This window comes from Primulina huaijiensis, chromosome 2 (assembly GCF_012295235.1).
Source record: "Primulina huaijiensis isolate GDHJ02 chromosome 2, ASM1229523v2, whole genome shotgun sequence".
In the NCBI taxonomy this organism is placed as follows: domain Eukaryota; kingdom Viridiplantae; phylum Streptophyta; class Magnoliopsida; order Lamiales; family Gesneriaceae; genus Primulina; species Primulina huaijiensis.
Window position 1 is genome coordinate 23711721 of NC_133307.1, and position 19308 is coordinate 23731028.

Below are 19308 nucleotides of genomic sequence, written 5' to 3' on the forward strand. Positions count from 1 at the left end.
TCCAATTATAAAATTGCGGCAATTTTCTTATGCTGCGATTGTTAATTTTTATTCCTTTAACTATTCTTCAACGTCAATTTTCTCACTGAATCTTTTCTGCATCTTGTTTTACGGTTCTAAATAAAGAATGATAGAGAAATGAATCAAGACCGACGTTTCAAGTCACAGTTGTTCATTGCAATAATGCCTCTAATAAGAAGTTGACTAGGCTATGACAGGTATCTCATACTGTAGGAACATTTCTGTAGCTCTACAGTATCAATAGCTAAAGTGTCTGAAGGAAAGTCGCACATTCCTTGTCTCTCTTCACCCTGATCAGGCAGCAGATTACACGGTGGTGGCACCACCCCACTCGAAATCCCCTCCACCTCGATGCAAGTCCATGGATACTTCTTAGCCTTCAGTGCCATCCCTATAGTCACATTAGAAATGCAGATCCCGGTGAATGGATCACCCGAGATTCCCTCCAGTCTTGCTGCCATCGATGCGTTTTCAGCCACCACATCCCGGTAGTTGATCCCAGTTATCTTTGGTAGCGCGTTTGGATCATAATGGTTGTCAGCATGAGAGCCGTAGTTTCCGGTCATCCAGAATACCCATTTCATGGTATGTAAACTCATGCCTTTCACGTATATGTTTTTTACATAGCCACCTCTGCCTACTGCTGTCTTGATTCTGACACCCGATTCTGTGTGAAGGGCTGTTATGTCTTGAGCTCTCACATCTTCAATCCCACCTGACATTTCACTCCCTAAGGCTATGGCGGCACTGTAAGGTGAAACACAGGTGAGGCGTCTAATTAGTAGTTGTTTTGTAGGCATCCCGTAGCTTATACCGTATTCATCCCACCCACTTTTTACTGCAATGCAATCATCTCCGGAGACGATGTAGGTGTCTTCAATTCTCGTGTTTGTGCAAGAATCTGTGCATACATGAAAACTTTTGAGTCTGATGTTCAATTGAGGAATGGAGTTTAATCATTTTCAATGGTGGAAAGAGAATTTCAATGAAAGGTCCACTGTGTTATAGTCAAGTAAAATGAAATATTTTGGTTGAGATAACAATGGAACATTCCTACTCTCTCACATTTCAGACTCACAGGCCTGTGTATATAAGATTCTTTGCAAAAGGCTGCACCAACAAAACATTTGCACCTACCATCGCTTTGTGAAAAATATTAACTCATGTTGTTTTTACCATTCTTTGCAAAGTTATAAAGTCATTTCCACCCTCACCTCCTCCTATCTAATGTGGGACAGGATATCATACACTCGTCGAGACCCCTTAAAATGTGTAGATGTTCACGGTTCAGAACCGACTGACCTGGATTTATCCCATCTGTGTTCGGAGATGTTATTGGAGCTAGGATTGTGATGCCTTGAATAATTATATTGCTGCAATTGCGCATAATTAACACCAGTAAATCATAATATAGAACTAGTTATAAAATTTTAAGAGATGATGACATAGAAAAACACTCGCGAGCACGCATATTGGACCTGCTGTAAACGGGGTGAACATTCCACGATGGAGAATTCACTAGTGTTAGATTGGAAATTTGGATGTTGTCTGAATGCATAATTTCAATAAGGTAAGGTCTTGTGTATTTTAGCTTTTTCCTGTGAAACTGTTGCCACCATAGTTCACCTTGACCATCAATAGTACCATTTTCACCTGTGCAAGATGGCCAAAGAACCCATGAAAAAAAAACTTAGTGTGATGTTGCAGTAAGGTAGCATCGAACTCTTACCAACTGTGCTAAAAGCTATAATTTTTACGTCAGCCTAAGTCGCATTTGAACTGTCACTCAATCAAAATATGACTAACTTATGCTACTAATAAAGAAAAGTTCTTGCACATAGGGGGTGGATGCGTTATGTTTACAAAATCACAAGTTTTAGGTAGTAAAATTCATCAAATCTTCCCTCTCTTGAATTTTTGGATCTTTCTTTGCTTGTGAATTGTACCATACGTTATGTTTACCAAATCGCAAGTTTAGGGTAGTAAAATTCATCAAATCGTCCGTCTCTCGAATTTTTGGGTCTGTCTTTGCTCGTGAATTGTACCTGTGATCACAACATCAGTGAGGTTTGACCCAAAGATGAGACTGATGTATCGGCCCCCGGCTGCATCTCTTCCATGACCGTAGGATGGTAAGGGATCAACAACAGGCCAGGAATCTATATCCTGAAATATTTGTGCATTGCTAACAAATGCTGAAATTTTTAAATATTGTATATAATGTCAAAATTTTAATATAATAATAAGATTTTTGGAATGTAACGGAAGAATATTATTTAAAATAATTGGGTGGAAAATTATTTTTAAAAGTTTAATTAAAACTACAAAACCGACCCATGAAAGAGAGAGAGGAGAGACCTGAGAGGCTAGAAGAACTGCATCACTATGGAGATATAGAGTGAAATGACTTGAAAGATTGAAGCTTCCGGTTAACCATTTACCCGCAGGAACAAAGAGCTGAGCCCCACCATCTGAACCAAATGTGCTTAGCTGTTTAACTGCTTCTTGAAATGCATTTGTGTTCAGTGTAACTCCATCTCCAACCCCACCAAATTCTTCTATTGATGCACTGTGACTCCTGCAACTGATGGCTGAATACTCAAATGACTCCAGAATTCTTGCCTTTCTGCTTCCAACTCCGTGCAGAACACCAAGGACCAGTGCAAGAATCTGAATCCAATTCAACAATTTGGAAAATGATGTGATGTAAATATATGTTGATCGAATGTACTACATCAAAAAATGCATGTAAAAAGCATCAAGCAGCTGTAAATGTCCCATTCAACGTAACAAACATTGAAATGCTAAATGTAAGTGTGTTTTCGCATCTTTTTTGCGAGAAAACCAAATGAAGTGTTAATCTTACTTTAAGGCCGGAAAAGGAGCTTCTCTCCAAGTAGTTCATTTCTTAGAAAGGAATTGGAAATGGGAATATGGTTGGTGGTGTAGAAGACAAAGCACTGGTATTTATAGAAGCCTTGATGCTACTATATTCCTCTAATGAACCAATAATCCTTGTTCGATAAAAAATAATCTACATTTTTAATTCATGGGATAGAATTGAATATGGGATTTGCAAAAAGATACTACTATTATTGATCCATCCAAGTATTAAGGGATAAATCATACTGTTTTCTGCTGTTCGAAAGTTATCATTAACAAGATTCTAATCCATAAGCGTTAATATTTCATATAATTAAGAATTGATGATGGTTTTTGTCGATAATTGTATGGATTCTGAGAATATGTTTTGAGGTTTGACATAGGTAAGTGGTTGGTTTCTTAAGTTAGTTTATTTGGATTTATTTGGGCATTATTCCATCCCCGTGAGTCTCTTTTCACCACGCTTATAGCACACTACTTCACGGGGCACTCGTTGTTGGTGCAGTGGCTGCCCCTTTATTTCAGATAAAAAGAAAGCTTTGATATATTTGGCAAGCTTCAATTTGTTTTAATAATCAAGATTTAGGTATATTTGGTCATTTATTATATATATGTTTTTGAAAAAATATGATATTTCCGGACATGAAATTATTTGTTCGGTATAACTTTCATATGCTTGTTTTAGAATTTTTTTTTTATAGATATAGATTTCAAATGTTACAAAAGCATAGTTCGAAATCAAATTAATGAATTATATAAGATTTTATTCAATAAAGTATGAGTATATCTTTTGTGAGATTGTCTCACGGATTTTTATTCAATACATACTCTTTATCTAGCTATTTATTCCAAGTTTAGGTGCAATCAATTTATTACCAGACATTGGCAGCTAAATGACTAATTTGCTCCTCACATTTTTCACAACGCTTGCAGTGGAAACGTGACAAGCATCCGATTGGCTAAATTCAAGCCTAAACAAGGTAATTTAAGTGAAATGAGATCCCAAATATACATCTAAAATCCCAAATACGTGTGTACTCGTTGAGTGATGGCAAAGGGGAAATAGTCTACAACAGAAACAAGATTAGTAAGAATTCTTGATCAGGGAGAATACAGTACATAGATACATTCTTCCCCAACTATAACAGGCTTTTGGCAAATTTTATTTTATCAGAAATTTACTCCGCTAGTAATTATGATGCAGGTAATGCTACACCAGGATCAACAGCAGCTACTTATTCGGTTGTAGGCGCATCATCTGATGAAGCAGTATTACCATCTACATATATAAAACAAACAAAAAAATTATGTACTGTAATGATCCCAACCAATTTCCACTAGGGAGAGATTTTTGTTTTAAGTTTTTAAGGTATTCTATCTGAGTGCAAAATATACGAGTCCTTGAACTCTATTCTCGAGAAAAATCAAATTATAAAAAACTTATACAGCAATTGCTAGTTATTCTCAAAACATTTTGAGAATTTAAACATGATCCCTATGGAAGAGTATAGCAATCAAGCATACCTTCACCTTCTGATGGAGCATAAGGAGATTTACGATATCGGGTTTGCTGTTGTGTTGGCTGGAACATGGAATGCAAAATGAGATAGAATGTGTAAGAAAAGTGGCATAAGAGAAATTAAGTCATGAGCTAACATCAGGATCATGCCCAGCACGTCGAGGAAAATAGCATAATGAGATAGCATCTCAATCACAAGTTAATTCTTAATCTAGTAATTCAGGAAGGCAATTGATTGGTAGTCTGTACTCAAGCACCTGCAACTCGATGCATGGAACACTAACTGGAACATAACTAAATTCTGAAAACTAGCCATGAAGAAATTGAAACGATAGCATGTATATTGAAAATTTTACATTCGGTCAAAAATATAGAGACAAAAAAGAAAAACTCAACAGTTTAATACATCTGCTTATTCTTTCTTTTTTCTTTCTCAGGTATAAACAATGATAAGGGGAGAGCAACTGGATGAGCTATTGATGTGTGTTATCAGCTTTCGGCAAGCACTCATAATCCCATAAAAAAATTAAGGAAGCAGGTGATACCCAGTTAGATGATCTAAGACTTATATATACCTGTAACTTCGGCCGAAGAGCTTCTAGTGGTCCTTTGGGCTTGTCTGCACCTTGCTGTTGTGACAAGATATGGATAATTATTTAATAGCCATAAAGGCACAAGTATGCCAAAACTGCAAATTCTGAGTAAATAACAAATTCGTCCAAACATCAACAAAGAGTACCTTGTTCAAAGCCCAGTCAGCAGAGTCAAAATAGGCTCTTTCATGATCCTGGCATCAAACGTTCACAGAAAAGATTCCTTAGGTTCTTACTAAAAGTGTTGTCAAAGGTTATGGTTATACCTTTGAAATTAGAGGTGGTTTCTTGGGGATAATTCCACCATATTTCTTCTTTACAGCTTCCTCCTGCAAGAATTTCATTTCATATAAGAAAAATGGCATGAATAAAATTATAAGTGTGACATAATAACATAATTAGAATACAACCTCTTGCTTTGGTGATGGCATGGACTTGTCAGCATCTGTTCGTTCTTTGACTTCCTCAGTGCCCGACATATTCTTCCCACAAACAACCTATAAACAAAACCTGAAACGCATGCAAATCACCAATGCCATTAGTAATCTGACCGGAAAACTATTATTTGAAAGAAACATTTTGTGAAAACATAGGACCTTTCAAAGTTCAAATTCATGAAGCAATGACATCAGGTCCTACACGGTCACCCTTCAACATTGGGACTAATAATATATACCATATAATAAGCTACATATCCGAGGATTGATCACTGTAGCAAGTGGATAATACATCTTTCATGATTTAAACTTCTTAAATTATGTAACGACAAGCAATGCAACAGTTACATTTCTCAAAATGCACTGCCTAAGTAATCATGTGCTCATTAATAATTCAATAGATTTTTAAAATTAACTTCTCGCGGTGACAACTATCTTCCAATACTCATAGTTTCACAAAAATCCCAGTAACAGAAGTAGATTCTGCAGATGTCAACATTTCAAATAAAAGAGTCGCACTTTCAATTAGTTGATAACCAATTTGTAATCAGACTTCACCAAATTATGCATGAACTTAGAAAAACTCACACATCAGCATCAGTTTGAGCGAAATCCCCAACAACTTTCAAATAAAATCAATTACATTATCAACTGTGTCTCGAATATATTCCCAAACCTCACATTTCCGTTCAATTGACTTCAGTAGACATCCGATAACCCAGATCCTGATAGATCCAAACAGAAACTATGACTAAAATCCGTCCCTTGTACATCTCATGATTACAGAAACATGCAAAAATCTGGGAGCTAGAAGATAGAAAATTCAATAATGAGCGATTAATCGAGACATAAACCAACAAATTACAGAAATTAAAGCATAGCTGAAAATAGTAATTAAAAAGGTAGATGAAAACACGTAATGATTACCTGGAAGCAAGAACGTGAACGGGAGAAAGAGAAACTGTTAGCGTAGCAGAAGACGCTGTATTTAATAGGGATAGATATTCAAGACTTGTTAAATTTGCCTATCATTCCATAAATATTATTATAAAAATTATCTCATCCACTTAAAAAAAATATTATTATTATTATCTTATTCTCATTCATGAAATATTATTGTCACTTTTGACCTTAAAAAAAAATCAAAATATTATGATAAACTATTATATATTTAAAATTATTAATAACTAATAATTCCAAATAATTGCAAATAAGTATCATTTTTAAATTGTAATTTATACTATACATTTTCTGTACAAAATTTTCTCAAACATTGTGCACATAAAATTTAATTTGCATGCACAAAATTGAAAATAATAAAAATAGCAATGGGTGTACAAGTAAATTCTCTGTCTTGACCTCCCATTTTTGTAATGGGGTTAAACTCAAATTAATAGGAATCTAATCAGAGGATAAATTAAATCGCATGTTACCTGTTCTGTTCTACATGTTCTAATTTAGTGATCGTTATTTTTCAAAAATCCACTTATGCATTTGGGAAGATAATAGATTTTGGAGTAGATTTTTATGAGATGGTCTCACGAATCTTTATATACGAGACGGGTGAACCCTACCGATATTCACAATAAACAGTAATATTTTTAGCATAAAAAAGTAATATTTTTTCATGGATGACTCAAATAAGAGATATGTCTCACAAAATACGACCTGTGAGACCGTCCCACACAAGTTTTTGCTTAGATTTTGATTATAATTTTATTATTATATATGAACAATAGACTAAATCTTATATTCACATCCTAATTGTTATAAATATATTCTAATTAATATGAAATAATATATAAACATGTAATTAATAGAATTGAAGTTTATGAGCTTCCTTTTCTGAAACAATCAAAATACATTTGAAATCTATAAATTTGAAATTCATCGATCCAAATGATAACTTAAATGGTTCGATTTATTATATTCGTTTGCTTCACAGAATATTTGAATATGGCAACGACACTCTTTAAGAATTTGATAATTCATAATATTTGTTCAGAAATACAAAACACAAGCATGAAATGACTTAGCACCTAGTCACCTACCGTATTTTTCAACGTTGCAAGAATACAAGCATCTCATAAACTCGATGGAAAACCTAAATTCATCACCCTTGCAACATGAATTCAAGATTGAATAAACTCTTGCTCATACAACTCACAACGTTTATGTATATAAATTTCATGGACAGCGTACAAGAATAATAACTTGTAGTGTATCAGGACTACTTATTTGAACTCAACGAAGAACAAAATTGGTCAAAAAGATGGCGGAAAAGAAAATCCACCAAACGAACCTTCCGGAATACACCATGAAAAGAGAATATATACATATTACCAAAACTAGATACAGGTAAAACCAACAAACTCATACACAACCCTTGCGTCCCGGCAAAACACTTCATAGGGCTATATGAAGGCTTAGGGAACGAGAAAGAAAAACATCATATCATCACTTCAGTATGCCGACGGTCGTTACCAGAAAACCGACTGGCCAAGCAACCACCAATATTCACTGTAAATTAGCTGTATTGCGAGCTTTCACTTGCTTGTGTTATGGTATAGTCCAGGTTTAATAAGATCTCAAAGAAATAACACTACAACCTATCCATGTTGCTGATCCCGGATCCCTTATAACAGAAGCTGTTGAGATTTAGAAAAACCTTCTCCTGAAACTCCTAGTTGTGGCTTGATATGAACGCATCAGTAAACCAACACCAATTCCAACTCCAACGCACATCCCAAGCCCTATCCCCACACCAACCCTTACACCAGCATTGAACCAAGAAAGTTGACCATCTTCACCAAGGTACATGTCTTCCGAGTAATAACTATCTCCAACTTTCCCATCAGACTCGTAGTCGTGTGCATCTGATTCCAATAACTGTAAAAAAGGTCACAGGGAGCAAAATTAAATAACTTAGACTTGGGGGTGGGTGGTGTAATGCACCGGCTAGGGAACTGATGATTGATTATGCTCTTGCAGATACCCAGTTAGAATAATCATAAAGTTAATTCATAAATGAAACAAAAAACAATACGTGTTGTTAGTCAACTAGCATCATCATATATCTATACAGGGCAAAAAATTAGGGTTGTACCCCTAAGGAGGGTGTGGTTCCCATTCAAGTGAAAAAATAAACATATAAGAAAAGTTTTTGTAATAATAAAAGTTACTTGTCTAAGATGTTCAATAAAGAAGTTGGATTACGTAACAAGCACAAATAAAAATTGATCAAAGAGAGATCGAAAGGTAATCAAAACAAGATCAAAAGGTAGTATAGTAAAGCACAGGTAAACATAGCTGGCGCCCCCATAACTCCAGGACAAACTACCATTGCAGTGGACAAATCCATAAATGATACTTCGTAGCAAATTCAGGAAAAAAATTCAAAGATACACTTGTCAACATGCCATTCTCCTCCTGTCCTCCATCTACTTAACTTCACACATGGTATTAACATTACACTGGGAGTCTTCATAAAGACTATAATTATCAGTTTGGGCCTAGCCTATCAACTGCGGCTCAGAAAAGACTCAACTAATCTATTCAACTTTCATATTCTGTCAGGATGATGAAGTGAGAAATGAGTATCAGAAAGTGTTGTTTATATCATGTGTGCATTCTGTCAGGATGATGAAGTAGGAACTGAGTATCAGAAAGTGTTGTTTATATCATGTGCACCCCCGAAGGTGCCTCAAGCGTTTCAATCAATGTCCATAAATATCTACCACAATAATTCCAGCATCGCAAAATTTTAGGATAAAAAAATTGGATTCTTCGTGTTTCTCCATTCATCGTATATTATGTTAAACCTTTAAATACTCTGCGACATGCAATGGAATAATGCAACACTACTACAGAAATACACCCTAAATCAACTGTGTATGGTTTTGGGTACATAACTAGGATTTGCAATTCCTCCCAAGTGACTCATCTCCTTTTCCATAAAACATAAGGGTGATATCTATCTATCATTAGGACCTAACCTTATTTGAAGTAACTTAAGCAGTCTATCAAGGCAACGAATATTGTTTGGCATTAAAAAGATCATGTGGTCATGTGAACGTGCAATCAGGCAATGCAAAAGCATAATTCATACTGGATCTAGTGTTGATGTTCCAAACACTAATGAAATAGGTTAATTAAACTTATTTATACACTATCATCAAAGAGCCAGTCTGGGATTAATTTTGGCTATAAATAAATCTTTTTAATTAACAATGAATTTGTCTTCTTGCTACCTGCTTGAGCACAAATTCCACCCAGGAATCACATTCGACACCTCCAAACCCTCAAGTCGAAGGTCGGTACAAGAATAGTTATATCTATGATGTTTAGGGGAGAATCTTTTCTGGGGGGAAAAAGGAAAGTTAGTTTTTGCCGGTAGATCACATATCCCGTACCCCAACAAGAAAGGAAATATAATTGCTGCTTGGTTCATGGGTGAGACACCAGCCACAAACCCGCAATACCAGAGCCATGAATAAGATTCTGAAAGCTTGATCAACTAACTTATCCAGGGAACACCATGGTCCATGTATGTTCATACTTCAATCCATACAACACCAAACTAAAAATACAATACCAAGACTAACTATGCAGAAAACCAGCTCCAGGCATTAACGCTGGAATCCTCCATCTATCATTAATAGCAGACAATCAAAATCAGAGGTCTTTGGTCCGGCTAGTGTTTTACTTTATGTTAAACATGGAGTTAATTCCCTCAATTTCAGCAGCAGCTGAAAACCTTTCCATTATTTGTAACAGTTCTCGATAATAAGAATAATAATAAAAAAAACAATTAAGCAACCCTGGCATTTTACTTGATGATGCTTTGAGAATCAAGTACCGTACTCATCATTTAAAGCTAAAAAAATAACACGACACTGTGACATTACCTGCAATTTCCTTTGCCGAACAAAACCATTGCTCAAACTGCTTTGTTCCTTTCCTGTCTCTTCTTCCTCGGGAATAGCATCGAGCATCCCTTGCCTCAACACCTTCCTTCTTGGACTGACCAAGATGGTTTTTGTCAAAATTTCCGGCACTCCTGAGCAGCATCCCGCTATGTAAACCTCGATAGACGGGGAGGAAACACCAATCCTCGGCTGCAAAAAGGCAGACCGACCATTCGCAATGGAGGTTGCTACATAACAATCCATGCTCCACCCAGACCCATTGGTCCAGGAAGCAACATCGGCTCTCTGCAACGAGCCACAGAGAATCAAATCCTCCTCTTCACAGACCTCAAATTCCGCAGGACCCGATAATTTAACGCTATCGGTGCTGACATAAGTTACCTCTGATGCGTCCTTGTCGACACGATCGCGACGAAGGGAGATAGAGACGGCATCAGACGACTGAACACGGGAACCGTTGATCTCTAAGAAAACCCCAAGCTCTCGGCGGAGGTGGCGAAGCGTGAGTCGATCGGGGAGGCTGTCCACCGAACAAGGCGCAACACGGACGTAGAATAAACGGATTTCCAAGCAGCCCCCCGTGAAGCTCAGGGGTTTGTATATAGCTAGAGCTAATTTATCATCCTTATAATCCATTTCAAAACCCCAAATTTCGGTGAGTAAAACTAACAGAATCAAGAAAATTAGGGTTTTGAATATGGAAATTCACTGTTTCGGGACCATAATAGAAATTTCAGGAGGTTGTAATCGAAAATTTCAGGATTAGGGCAAACTATGATTTTTACGCTGGCTATTGTGCAGGTGAACAGGTGATTGTGAAATTGAAAGGAGGGAAACAGCGATTGGTGAAGAAGGTCGGCGTGCTTCTCACGCGTCAGAAACGGGTAGAAAAGGAGATAATGAGGAAATTTGACCTCGAGAAAAACGGAATCGGTTTCTGTCGTATCCGAATCCAAATAAAAGCCCGTTTTCAAGCGGAGCTCTTTTTGTTTTTCGATTTATTCTAGTATTAGTATCTTACCCGGCCAAAGACTATTATTACATAATTAGTTAAGTTTAGAATTAATAAATATTAACGTTTGAATAATCCATTAAAACTATTGATATAATATAATGAATATATTTAAATTTATTTAAATTTTCATAAAAACTCGTGGATGTATTTGAGGGCTATATTGGACTAGAGCTCAGGTCTTTTTTTTTTATATTTAATTAAAATTTCAGCGCATCTTCAAATCGTAGTCCAGCCCACCAATTTCCTTGGCTCCTTGGCTCCACATCACTTCTTAGGGCATCAAGAACGCACGATGACAAGAAACTAGAATAAAAGACTGCCAATCGTAAGCACAATATGTTTTTTTTTTTAAAATGAAACTGATTTCATTAAAATGGGTAAAAAGTTAATGTTACAAATACATTGGACATCCCCAAAGAAAATCAAAAACCAAGAAACATCATAATACGAAAATACAAATTAAATGCCACAATAATCACGCGTACTCATTTGCTACTTCAATTGCTTCAGGAATGGACCGATACGTGTGAATCTTAATCTTCATGACGATATCTTGACAGCTGAATTTTTCTTGGTCAAACATTACTCTATTTCGCATATTCCAAACATGGTACACTGTTGCAGCCAGTGCTATTATTCTCATTCTTGTCAACATCGAGGTACCTCTATACTGCATTCTGAAAGCTCGCAATATAACCGTCGGAGATCTCATTATTTTCTTCATATCAAGCCAATGACGAACACTCTTCCAAATGGGATTTGTAACACTGCAATCGAAGAATAAATGATCAATAGTTTCATCTTTAAGTTTGCACAAGACACATCTCCGATCATTGATAAATTCTAGTCTGTCTCGAGTCCTGAGTTTACGGTGTGCAAATAACCAAAGTATGAACCGATGCTTGGGTAGTATGAATGTCCTAGACAGTAGAGGTTTCCAAGGCCAATTTCCTGTCGTTCCAACGAAGAACTGACACGCATGAGCGATACCCTCCTTATTACCAAACCATTTCTGTAAGCACAATGAAGCAACTTCCTCAGAGCCAAGTCTTCCAATCAACTCATCTCTAATGTCAAGAATTTGCTTAATTAATGGTGAGGCATCCTTGTGCCTTCTCCATTTCCAAACCCCTCCAAAGCAACTATAGTTGTGATTTACCCACCTAATCCATAAGTTCTCATTCCCCACATGAATCTTCCATAAGCTTTTCGCTATCAGCGCTCGGTTCCAATCTTTCAGATTCTTTAGACCCATTCCTCCCTCTGATATTGGTTTACACAATGTGTTCCAAGCAATAGGTGGACGTTTAGTTGGCCACACGAACTTGCGGCAAATAGCATGTATTGAGTTAAGCACACAATTCGGTACTGGTAGGATAGATAACCAAAAACACTCCACGCCTTGAATGACCGAACGAATCAATTCTAACTTCCCCGCATAAGAAAGTGAATGTCTAGGCCAAGCACTAACCTTCGTCGAGATATTATCCACTAATTTACCATAATCTGATGCACACAATCTTTTCGCAGCAAGAGGTATTCCCAAATATCTGAAAGGTAAGATTCCTGGAGTAAAGCCAGTAATGTCCAAGATATCCTGTCGCAATGAGCCTTCAATGCTTCCCATATATATGTTAGATTTCAGCGCATTTATTTTCAAACCAGCCATGTCCCCAAAGGAATTTAAGCACCGCATAATCATTGACACACTTCGAGTATCACCATACGAAAGTAGGAGTAGGTCATCCGCATAAGCCAAGTGTGTAATTCTAAGATTGATACATTTTGGGTGAAAACCGAACCCCGCTGATCTAGACATATGTTTTAGTTCCCTGGATAGTACCTCGAGACAAAGTGAGAACAAGAGCGGTGATAACGGGTCCCCTTGACGAAGACCCCGCTTACCCTCAAAATGTCCATGCAGATTACCGTTGATAGCAATCGAGTAGGAGACAGTGGTAACACATTCCATAATCCAATTAATAAACTTGCAAGGAAATTTCAAGAGAATGAGTACCTCTTTCAAAAATCCCCAATCCACAGTGTCATAAGCTTTTTGAATATCCACTTTCAGTATGCATCTCGGGGATCCACGTTTCCTTGCATACTTCCTCAGCAATTCTTGAGCCAGATGAATGTTATCGACAATGGAGCGCCCTTTAATGAAAGCTGCTTGTGCCCCATCCACTAATCCTGCCATTGTGCCTCTCAATCTGTTCACCAAAATTTTAGAAATGAGCTTATAAAAAACCGTACAGCAAGAGATTGGCCTGTACTCATTCATTGTGGAAGCCGAATGTGTTTTTGGTACAAGAGAGATGACAACATGGTTCCACTGTTTGAGCAATCTCCCTGAAGTGAAGAATTCAATCACAGCCACGCAAACATCTTTTTTAATAATATCCCACGTACTCTTGAAGAATAATGCCCCAAATCCATCCGGCCCAGGTGCTTTATCGTTATCAATATCATGCAATGCACTCTCAATTTCCTCAGTAGTTACTAACGCTGTCAAACTACCCCATTGGTCATTCTGTATACACGGCCCATCTCTGATAGCAGCAATGTTTATATTTGTTCTGTCCACTTTGCACCCCAATAACCCCTGATAATAATCAATGAAGCAACGAGCTATCTCCTCTGCATCAATAATCGTGGCTCCCTCTTCATTAGTGAGCTTCATGATAGCAAACTTCTTTTTGTTTCTCTTAATCAAATCATGGAAGAACTTAGTACATCTGTCACCTTGTTTCATAAAGTTAATCTTGACTTTCTGTGCAATAAACAACCTTTCCGCTTCTAGTAACATCTCAGTTTTCCTCTTAGTTTCCTTATGTTCATCTTTCATCACACCCGAAGCTAACATATCCATTTGCAAGCGCTCAAGTTTTTTGTTTGCTGCCTGTGCTCTAACCGATATGTTGCTGAAATTTTTACGGTTAATGAGCTGTAGTGGCTTTTTCAATCCATTGAACAACTGTTTAATTTGGTATTGTGCTGTGCCATGACCGTGGAAACACCAATTTCTTCGAACAGTGTGCATAAATTCATCACTAAGTGTCCACATGTTGAGGAATTTGAAAGGCTTAGCTGTTGTTTTCTGCTGCTGAAGTATAGATGCAATACACAGTGAGTGGTCAGAGAGACAACCTGGTGCAATGAATTCAGCAACCCCTTCCAATTTCGAAACATTCCAAAAGCTATTCACAAGAACTCGATCCAATTTGCTACAAACTTTGGGGCTCATCCAAGTGTAAAAACATCCCGTGAATTTGAGATCAATCAGATCAAGCGAGGCTACACAGTCAACAAAATCCTTCGTATCATAATTCCTGATGTTCAAGCCACCTTTTTTTTCATTTGAGAAGAGTACATTGTTAAAATCTCCCAAGATGATCCACGGTAGCTTGCAATTTATACCAAAAGTTTTCATGTCATCCCAAAGTGTCCTCCTTTGTACTATAGTATTAAACCCATACACAAAAGATGTGCAAAATACCTTGTCAATTAACAAACACTGGATTTTAACATGCATCGATTGTTCGGTTGTAGCAATGACATCTAACCGAATCTTATTCGGGTTCCAGAGAACCATAATTCTACCCTTATTATTAAGCAAAAAATTGTGAGCAACATTCATACCTGAGAATCTGATACGCATCAATTTGTCCAAAGCTATGGTATCCAATTTTGATTCTAAAATGCCAATAACATCAAGCTTATGGGTGTCCACAAGTGTTTGGACACCCCTTTGTTTTAGAAGTTTATGAAAACCTCTAATATTCCAACTTGCTATCTTCATAAAAAACCGGAGGCAATTACGGGTTGCCGCCCTTTTTCTTTATTCCCAACATATCTCGAATTGGTAACATTGTCTTCCGCATTCACATATTCAGTATCACAAGAGCTTGAGCCTTCCATACCCTCAAAGAACACTGCCCTATTCCTCATTTCCTCACACTTCTGTTTTTCTGAAATCTTAGCTGTTTTCTTGTTTTTTTTGTTTTTCTTCTTGTTTGTGACTTCCTGAAACTCTTCTTCATCAATCAATGTGCCTCCACATTTCTCCATGCTCACGGGTACAGTAGTGCAGACTGGTTTCTTGCCATTATCAATTATTTTTTGTTCACCTGAGTTGTCATGAATCGGTGGTATATTCTCGTGGCTCTCTTCCTCATTTTGTATTTCAATTCCTTTGTTATTTTCTTCTATGTTCCCCTCCATAGTGTGCACACTATTATCTGTTTGAACATTCAAGGAGTTTGTCCGAGGAGGTGCATGTTTATGATTTCTACCAAACCTGGATCGACCCCTTGAATTTCCTTTCCTCCATATCACACTGACAGATCTAGTACGCTTAGCTGTATTGAGTTTAGAGTTGGTTTCCACGGGGCCTTGTGCTGTGTTATCATCAACCCTATTACGAATACAGTTAAATGAAATATGCCCAACCCGATGGCATTTTGTACACACCTTGAAATCTTGTTCATCTTCAAACTTTATCATGACATCTCCAATGGGTAGTTCTACTGCCATTTCTGTTACCCTTGGTTTCGAGTTCTCCACTTCAATCAATACACGAGCAAATTTCATTCTTTTCCGCTCATGAGTAAGCATATCCATGTGTATAGGATTTCCCACTCTAGAAGCCAATTTACTAAGTACTTTGAAGTTCCAACAAACCGGTGGGAGCCCATGAATTTGAACCCATGTGGGGATAGAATTCATATCTTCCTCCCTAAATCGAAAACAATCTGGCATCTCTTTAAGAAATAGGTGGAATCCATAGACCATGTAGGGTCCTCCTTGTAACACTTTATCTTTGGCTTCATTACTCGGGAATGTGAACACAATCCACCCATTCTCTTGTGTTTGGAATTTAATCTCATTACCCCAACGTTTAACCAAGTCAAACAAAGCTGCAGTAGGTGGTTTTCCACTGATCACATACCCAAGCAAGCAAATACCATAAGTTTTTTCTTTAGAATCCATCTCATCTACATCGATTTTCAACTTTCCTGTGCCCGTGTCCATAAACTCCAATTTATAATTTGCATTCGCCATACGGTTGTTCTTGAATAAGCTCGCAAAAGTTACTCGAGTGTTCTTTATTCCACTCTTGTTACCTTGAACGTTGTAAGGAGGGGTAGTTTCCATAGTGACAGGAGGAGGATTGTTTTTAATCTTAGAACCGTCAGTAGTAGGTTCACATTCAGTCCGTTCCATGTCCATATCAGTAATAACTCCAGTAGCACGCTGATTGTTGTCTCGAGTAACACTGCTAGTGCTCGCACCATTCATTGTGACAAATGATCAAACACATAGACTGTCGAGAACATGAGCTCTATAAAATAACAATGGCACTGAAATCTTCTTCCAGAAATCAAGAGTATACTGATGATGATTAAATTCAGAGTTAAATCATAGAGAACAAAGCTCGAACCATCGAGAAGAACCAATGTCAGCGTTCCTTCGAAGATAGAGAAAATGGAGAGATTCTCTCTCTAAACGTTGACAGTAGTATTCAGTAGCCACTTAAACTGGACGTAATGTTTAAGCACAATATGTTACACTTCGCATTGTATACAAGAGAGAAGAGATGGGATGATGTGGAGGCCATTAAAAAGCTAATGCGAAACAAAAAGATGAAAAAAGGTCATGAGTTAGTTTTGCCCTAAAATATGATGTTTTCATTTATTCAATTTGATTTATGTACTATCCGTCAAATAAATTCACAATCATAACCTACATGTACACCTTATTGTCCTCTTTGTTTGTTGTTGAGTCGTTGATTGAGTATTACTTGTTTATTTGTTTGATAATTATTTTATTACTTGTTTAGGATTATAACTTGAACTACTTGTTTATTAACTTGATAATGATTTTTTCAAAAACTTTTAGATTTTTGTTAGTTTAATTTTTATTATTGATGTTATATTTTAAATTTAAAATTTTAAAGAATAGATAATTGGACTATGTTTAGATAAGTAATTTAAAAAAGTTTTTAATGTTTTATTAGAGGAAAAAACTTAAAATATTTGTTTGGAAAATTTTTTTATAAAAAATTTTATAAGGTGATTTGTATAGATTTTTCGTCGCTTAATCGATCGACATTGCTTGAATGTTTGTTTATGAGCCATTGAATCTTGAATCTTGATTGTTTGTTGTTGAGTCATTGATTGACTATTACTTGTTTATCTGTTTGATAATTATTTTATTACTTGTTTAGGATTATAACTTGAACTATTTCAAAATGGAACATTAATATGCCGCAAAAAAAAAGGAAAAACATTGATAGCCTCTTTCTTTAAGAAGAGAAATCGTCAAGCTAGTGAAGATGCTTCAATTTCTACAGTCCTTACAATGCAACATCAATCCAGTGAAAGTCTTCCATTTTTCAATATCTAAATTCCTTCAATTTCCTCTCCTAGAGATGATCATCATTCATCATCTCCTTGTATTGAACGAGATCCGGGAAAAAGAAAACGGATATGTGAATATCATGTTAATGTACGAGATGAGATAAGACGTTCATATCTAAATATGAGGCTTTATCAACCATATATGTTGGAGTATCCAGGTACAAATTTTGGAAGCCAGAATCGTCGTTTTCAGAAAAAATAGTTTCAAAAATTTTATTGGTTGGAGTATTCGTCTTCAACAAATAAGGCATATTGTTTTCTTTTCCTGAATGATGTTAATTCATCTAATATCTCGGCGCTGGTCAATGAAGGATTTGACAATTGGAAAAGGGTAAATCATGGAAAAACATGTGCTTTTCTTGCCCATATTGGTTCTGCAGCTTCTTCGCCTCATACTATGTGTGAGAGAAGGGCTGAAAATTTGATGAGGCCCTCGCAACATATTGATAAAGTGATGCATGTACAATCTAAAAAGGAAAATGAGAAAAATCGTCTGCGTTTGAGCACCTCAATTGTAGATGTTCGTTGGCTAGCACTTAAAGGTAGTGCATTTAAAGATAACGATGAATCTCTATCTTTATCTAATAGTGGAAATTTTCTTGGATTGGTGAAGGCTTTTGCAAAAATGAGTACAGAAATTGATGAAGTTGTATTTGAGAATGCTCCAAAAAATCCCCAATATATCGCTTCAGAAATTCAGAAAGATATTTTACATATTATGGCCAATAGAGTACGACAGATGGTTCGTAAAGAAGTTGGAGTTAAATGCTTTTGTATTCTTGTTGATGAAGCACGAGATATATCTAAACGAGATCAAATGGCCATTATCTTGAAGTTTGTGAACAATAATGAGATTTTGACAAAAAGATTTTTTGCCATCAAAATTTTTAGTGACATTATCTCAATGAATATGAAAAAAGAGATATCAAATGTTCTTGTTCATCATAATCTCCATGTTATGAAAATCAGAGGCCAAGGGATGGTGCTAGCAATATGTGTAGAGCGTGGAATGGACTTCAAGCACTATTTCTCAAAGATTGTCCATATGCATACTATGTCCACTGTTTTACCCATCATTTACAACTAACATTGGTTTCTGCAGCTATGGATGTTAGTGTTACTTGGGAATTTTTTTCTCATTTGGACAATATTGTTAATATTGTCACTTCTTCTACTAATTGCATTGCTGAATTACATATTGCACAAAGAAATGAAATTGAGTATATGTTGTCAATTGGAGAACGTGATTCTGGAAGTGGTGCCAATCATATTGGTAATTTGCAACGAGCAGGAGCTTCTCATTGGAGTTCTCATTATGATTCGGTAAAAAGCTTGATAGGTATGTATACTGCAACTTGCAAAGTTTTTGAAGTTCTTAGTGATCATTCTCCAAATGGAAGAGCTAAAGCTGAAGTTCGGGGGATTTACAGAAACATGGCAAGCTTTGAATTTGTGTTCATTTTGCACTTAATGCATAAAATTATGAGAAC

General features: G+C 36.5%; 4 protein-coding genes and 1 long non-coding RNA gene across 10 annotated transcripts; 1 reads left to right on the forward strand and 4 right to left on the reverse strand.

The window, feature by feature from the left end:
• Positions 1 to 151: 151 nt before the first annotated feature.
• On the reverse strand, positions 152 to 3123 carry LOC140970721 (probable polygalacturonase). Of its 2 annotated transcripts, none has more exons than XM_073432607.1 (6): positions 2888 to 3123; positions 2380 to 2751; positions 2067 to 2187; positions 1500 to 1674; positions 1324 to 1394; positions 152 to 922 (listed from the first exon to the last, which is right to left on the reverse strand). In XM_073432607.1, the coding sequence occupies exons 1-6, from the start codon at positions 2924 to 2926 to the stop codon at positions 210 to 212; spliced, it is 1491 nt and encodes a 496-aa protein (XP_073288708.1). In that variant the 5' UTR covers positions 2927 to 3123; the 3' UTR covers positions 152 to 209. The 2 variants fall into 2 exon arrangements, with proteins under 2 accessions (XP_073288708.1, XP_073288709.1); XM_073432608.1 differs by having other exon boundaries at positions 2380 to 2691; positions 2888 to 3121.
• Positions 3124 to 3913: 790 nt separating this feature from the next.
• Positions 3914 to 6529, reverse strand: LOC140970720 (uncharacterized). 5 transcript variants are annotated; one of them, XM_073432604.1, is made up of 8 exons: positions 6381 to 6411; positions 6135 to 6260; positions 5427 to 5526; positions 5283 to 5345; positions 5163 to 5210; positions 4999 to 5052; positions 4429 to 4486; positions 3914 to 4183 (listed from the first exon to the last, which is right to left on the reverse strand). In XM_073432604.1, exons 3-8 carry the CDS (start codon positions 5493 to 5495, stop codon positions 4140 to 4142), a joined length of 336 nt encoding a protein of 111 aa, XP_073288705.1. In that variant the 5' UTR covers positions 5496 to 5526; positions 6135 to 6260; positions 6381 to 6411; the 3' UTR covers positions 3914 to 4139. The 5 variants fall into 5 exon arrangements, with proteins under 5 accessions (XP_073288705.1, XP_073288706.1, XP_073288707.1 ...); XM_073432605.1 differs by having other exon boundaries at positions 6130 to 6260; positions 6381 to 6405; XM_073432606.1 differs by having other exon boundaries at positions 6097 to 6260; positions 6381 to 6403.
• A 1078-nt stretch (positions 6530 to 7607) lies between these two features.
• LOC140970722 (uncharacterized protein At1g01500-like) lies at positions 7608 to 11284 on the reverse strand. The gene is made up of 2 exons (XM_073432609.1): positions 10361 to 11284; positions 7608 to 8342 (listed from the first exon to the last, which is right to left on the reverse strand). Exons 1-2 carry the CDS (start codon positions 11015 to 11017, stop codon positions 8112 to 8114), a joined length of 888 nt encoding a protein of 295 aa, XP_073288710.1. The 5' UTR covers positions 11018 to 11284; the 3' UTR covers positions 7608 to 8111.
• LOC140970723 (uncharacterized) lies at positions 8889 to 10353 on the reverse strand. The gene is made up of 2 exons (XR_012174174.1): positions 10171 to 10353; positions 8889 to 10135 (listed from the first exon to the last, which is right to left on the reverse strand). It is a non-coding gene; the product is annotated as an uncharacterized lncRNA (long non-coding RNA).
• A 6655-nt stretch (positions 11285 to 17939) lies between the features above and the next one.
• On the forward strand, positions 17940 to 18905 carry LOC140957694 (uncharacterized). Its single transcript, XM_073415044.1, has 2 exons — positions 17940 to 17976; positions 18130 to 18905. The coding sequence occupies exons 1-2, from the start codon at positions 17940 to 17942 to the stop codon at positions 18903 to 18905; spliced, it is 813 nt and encodes a 270-aa protein (XP_073271145.1).
• The last annotated feature ends 403 nt before the right edge of the window (positions 18906 to 19308 follow it).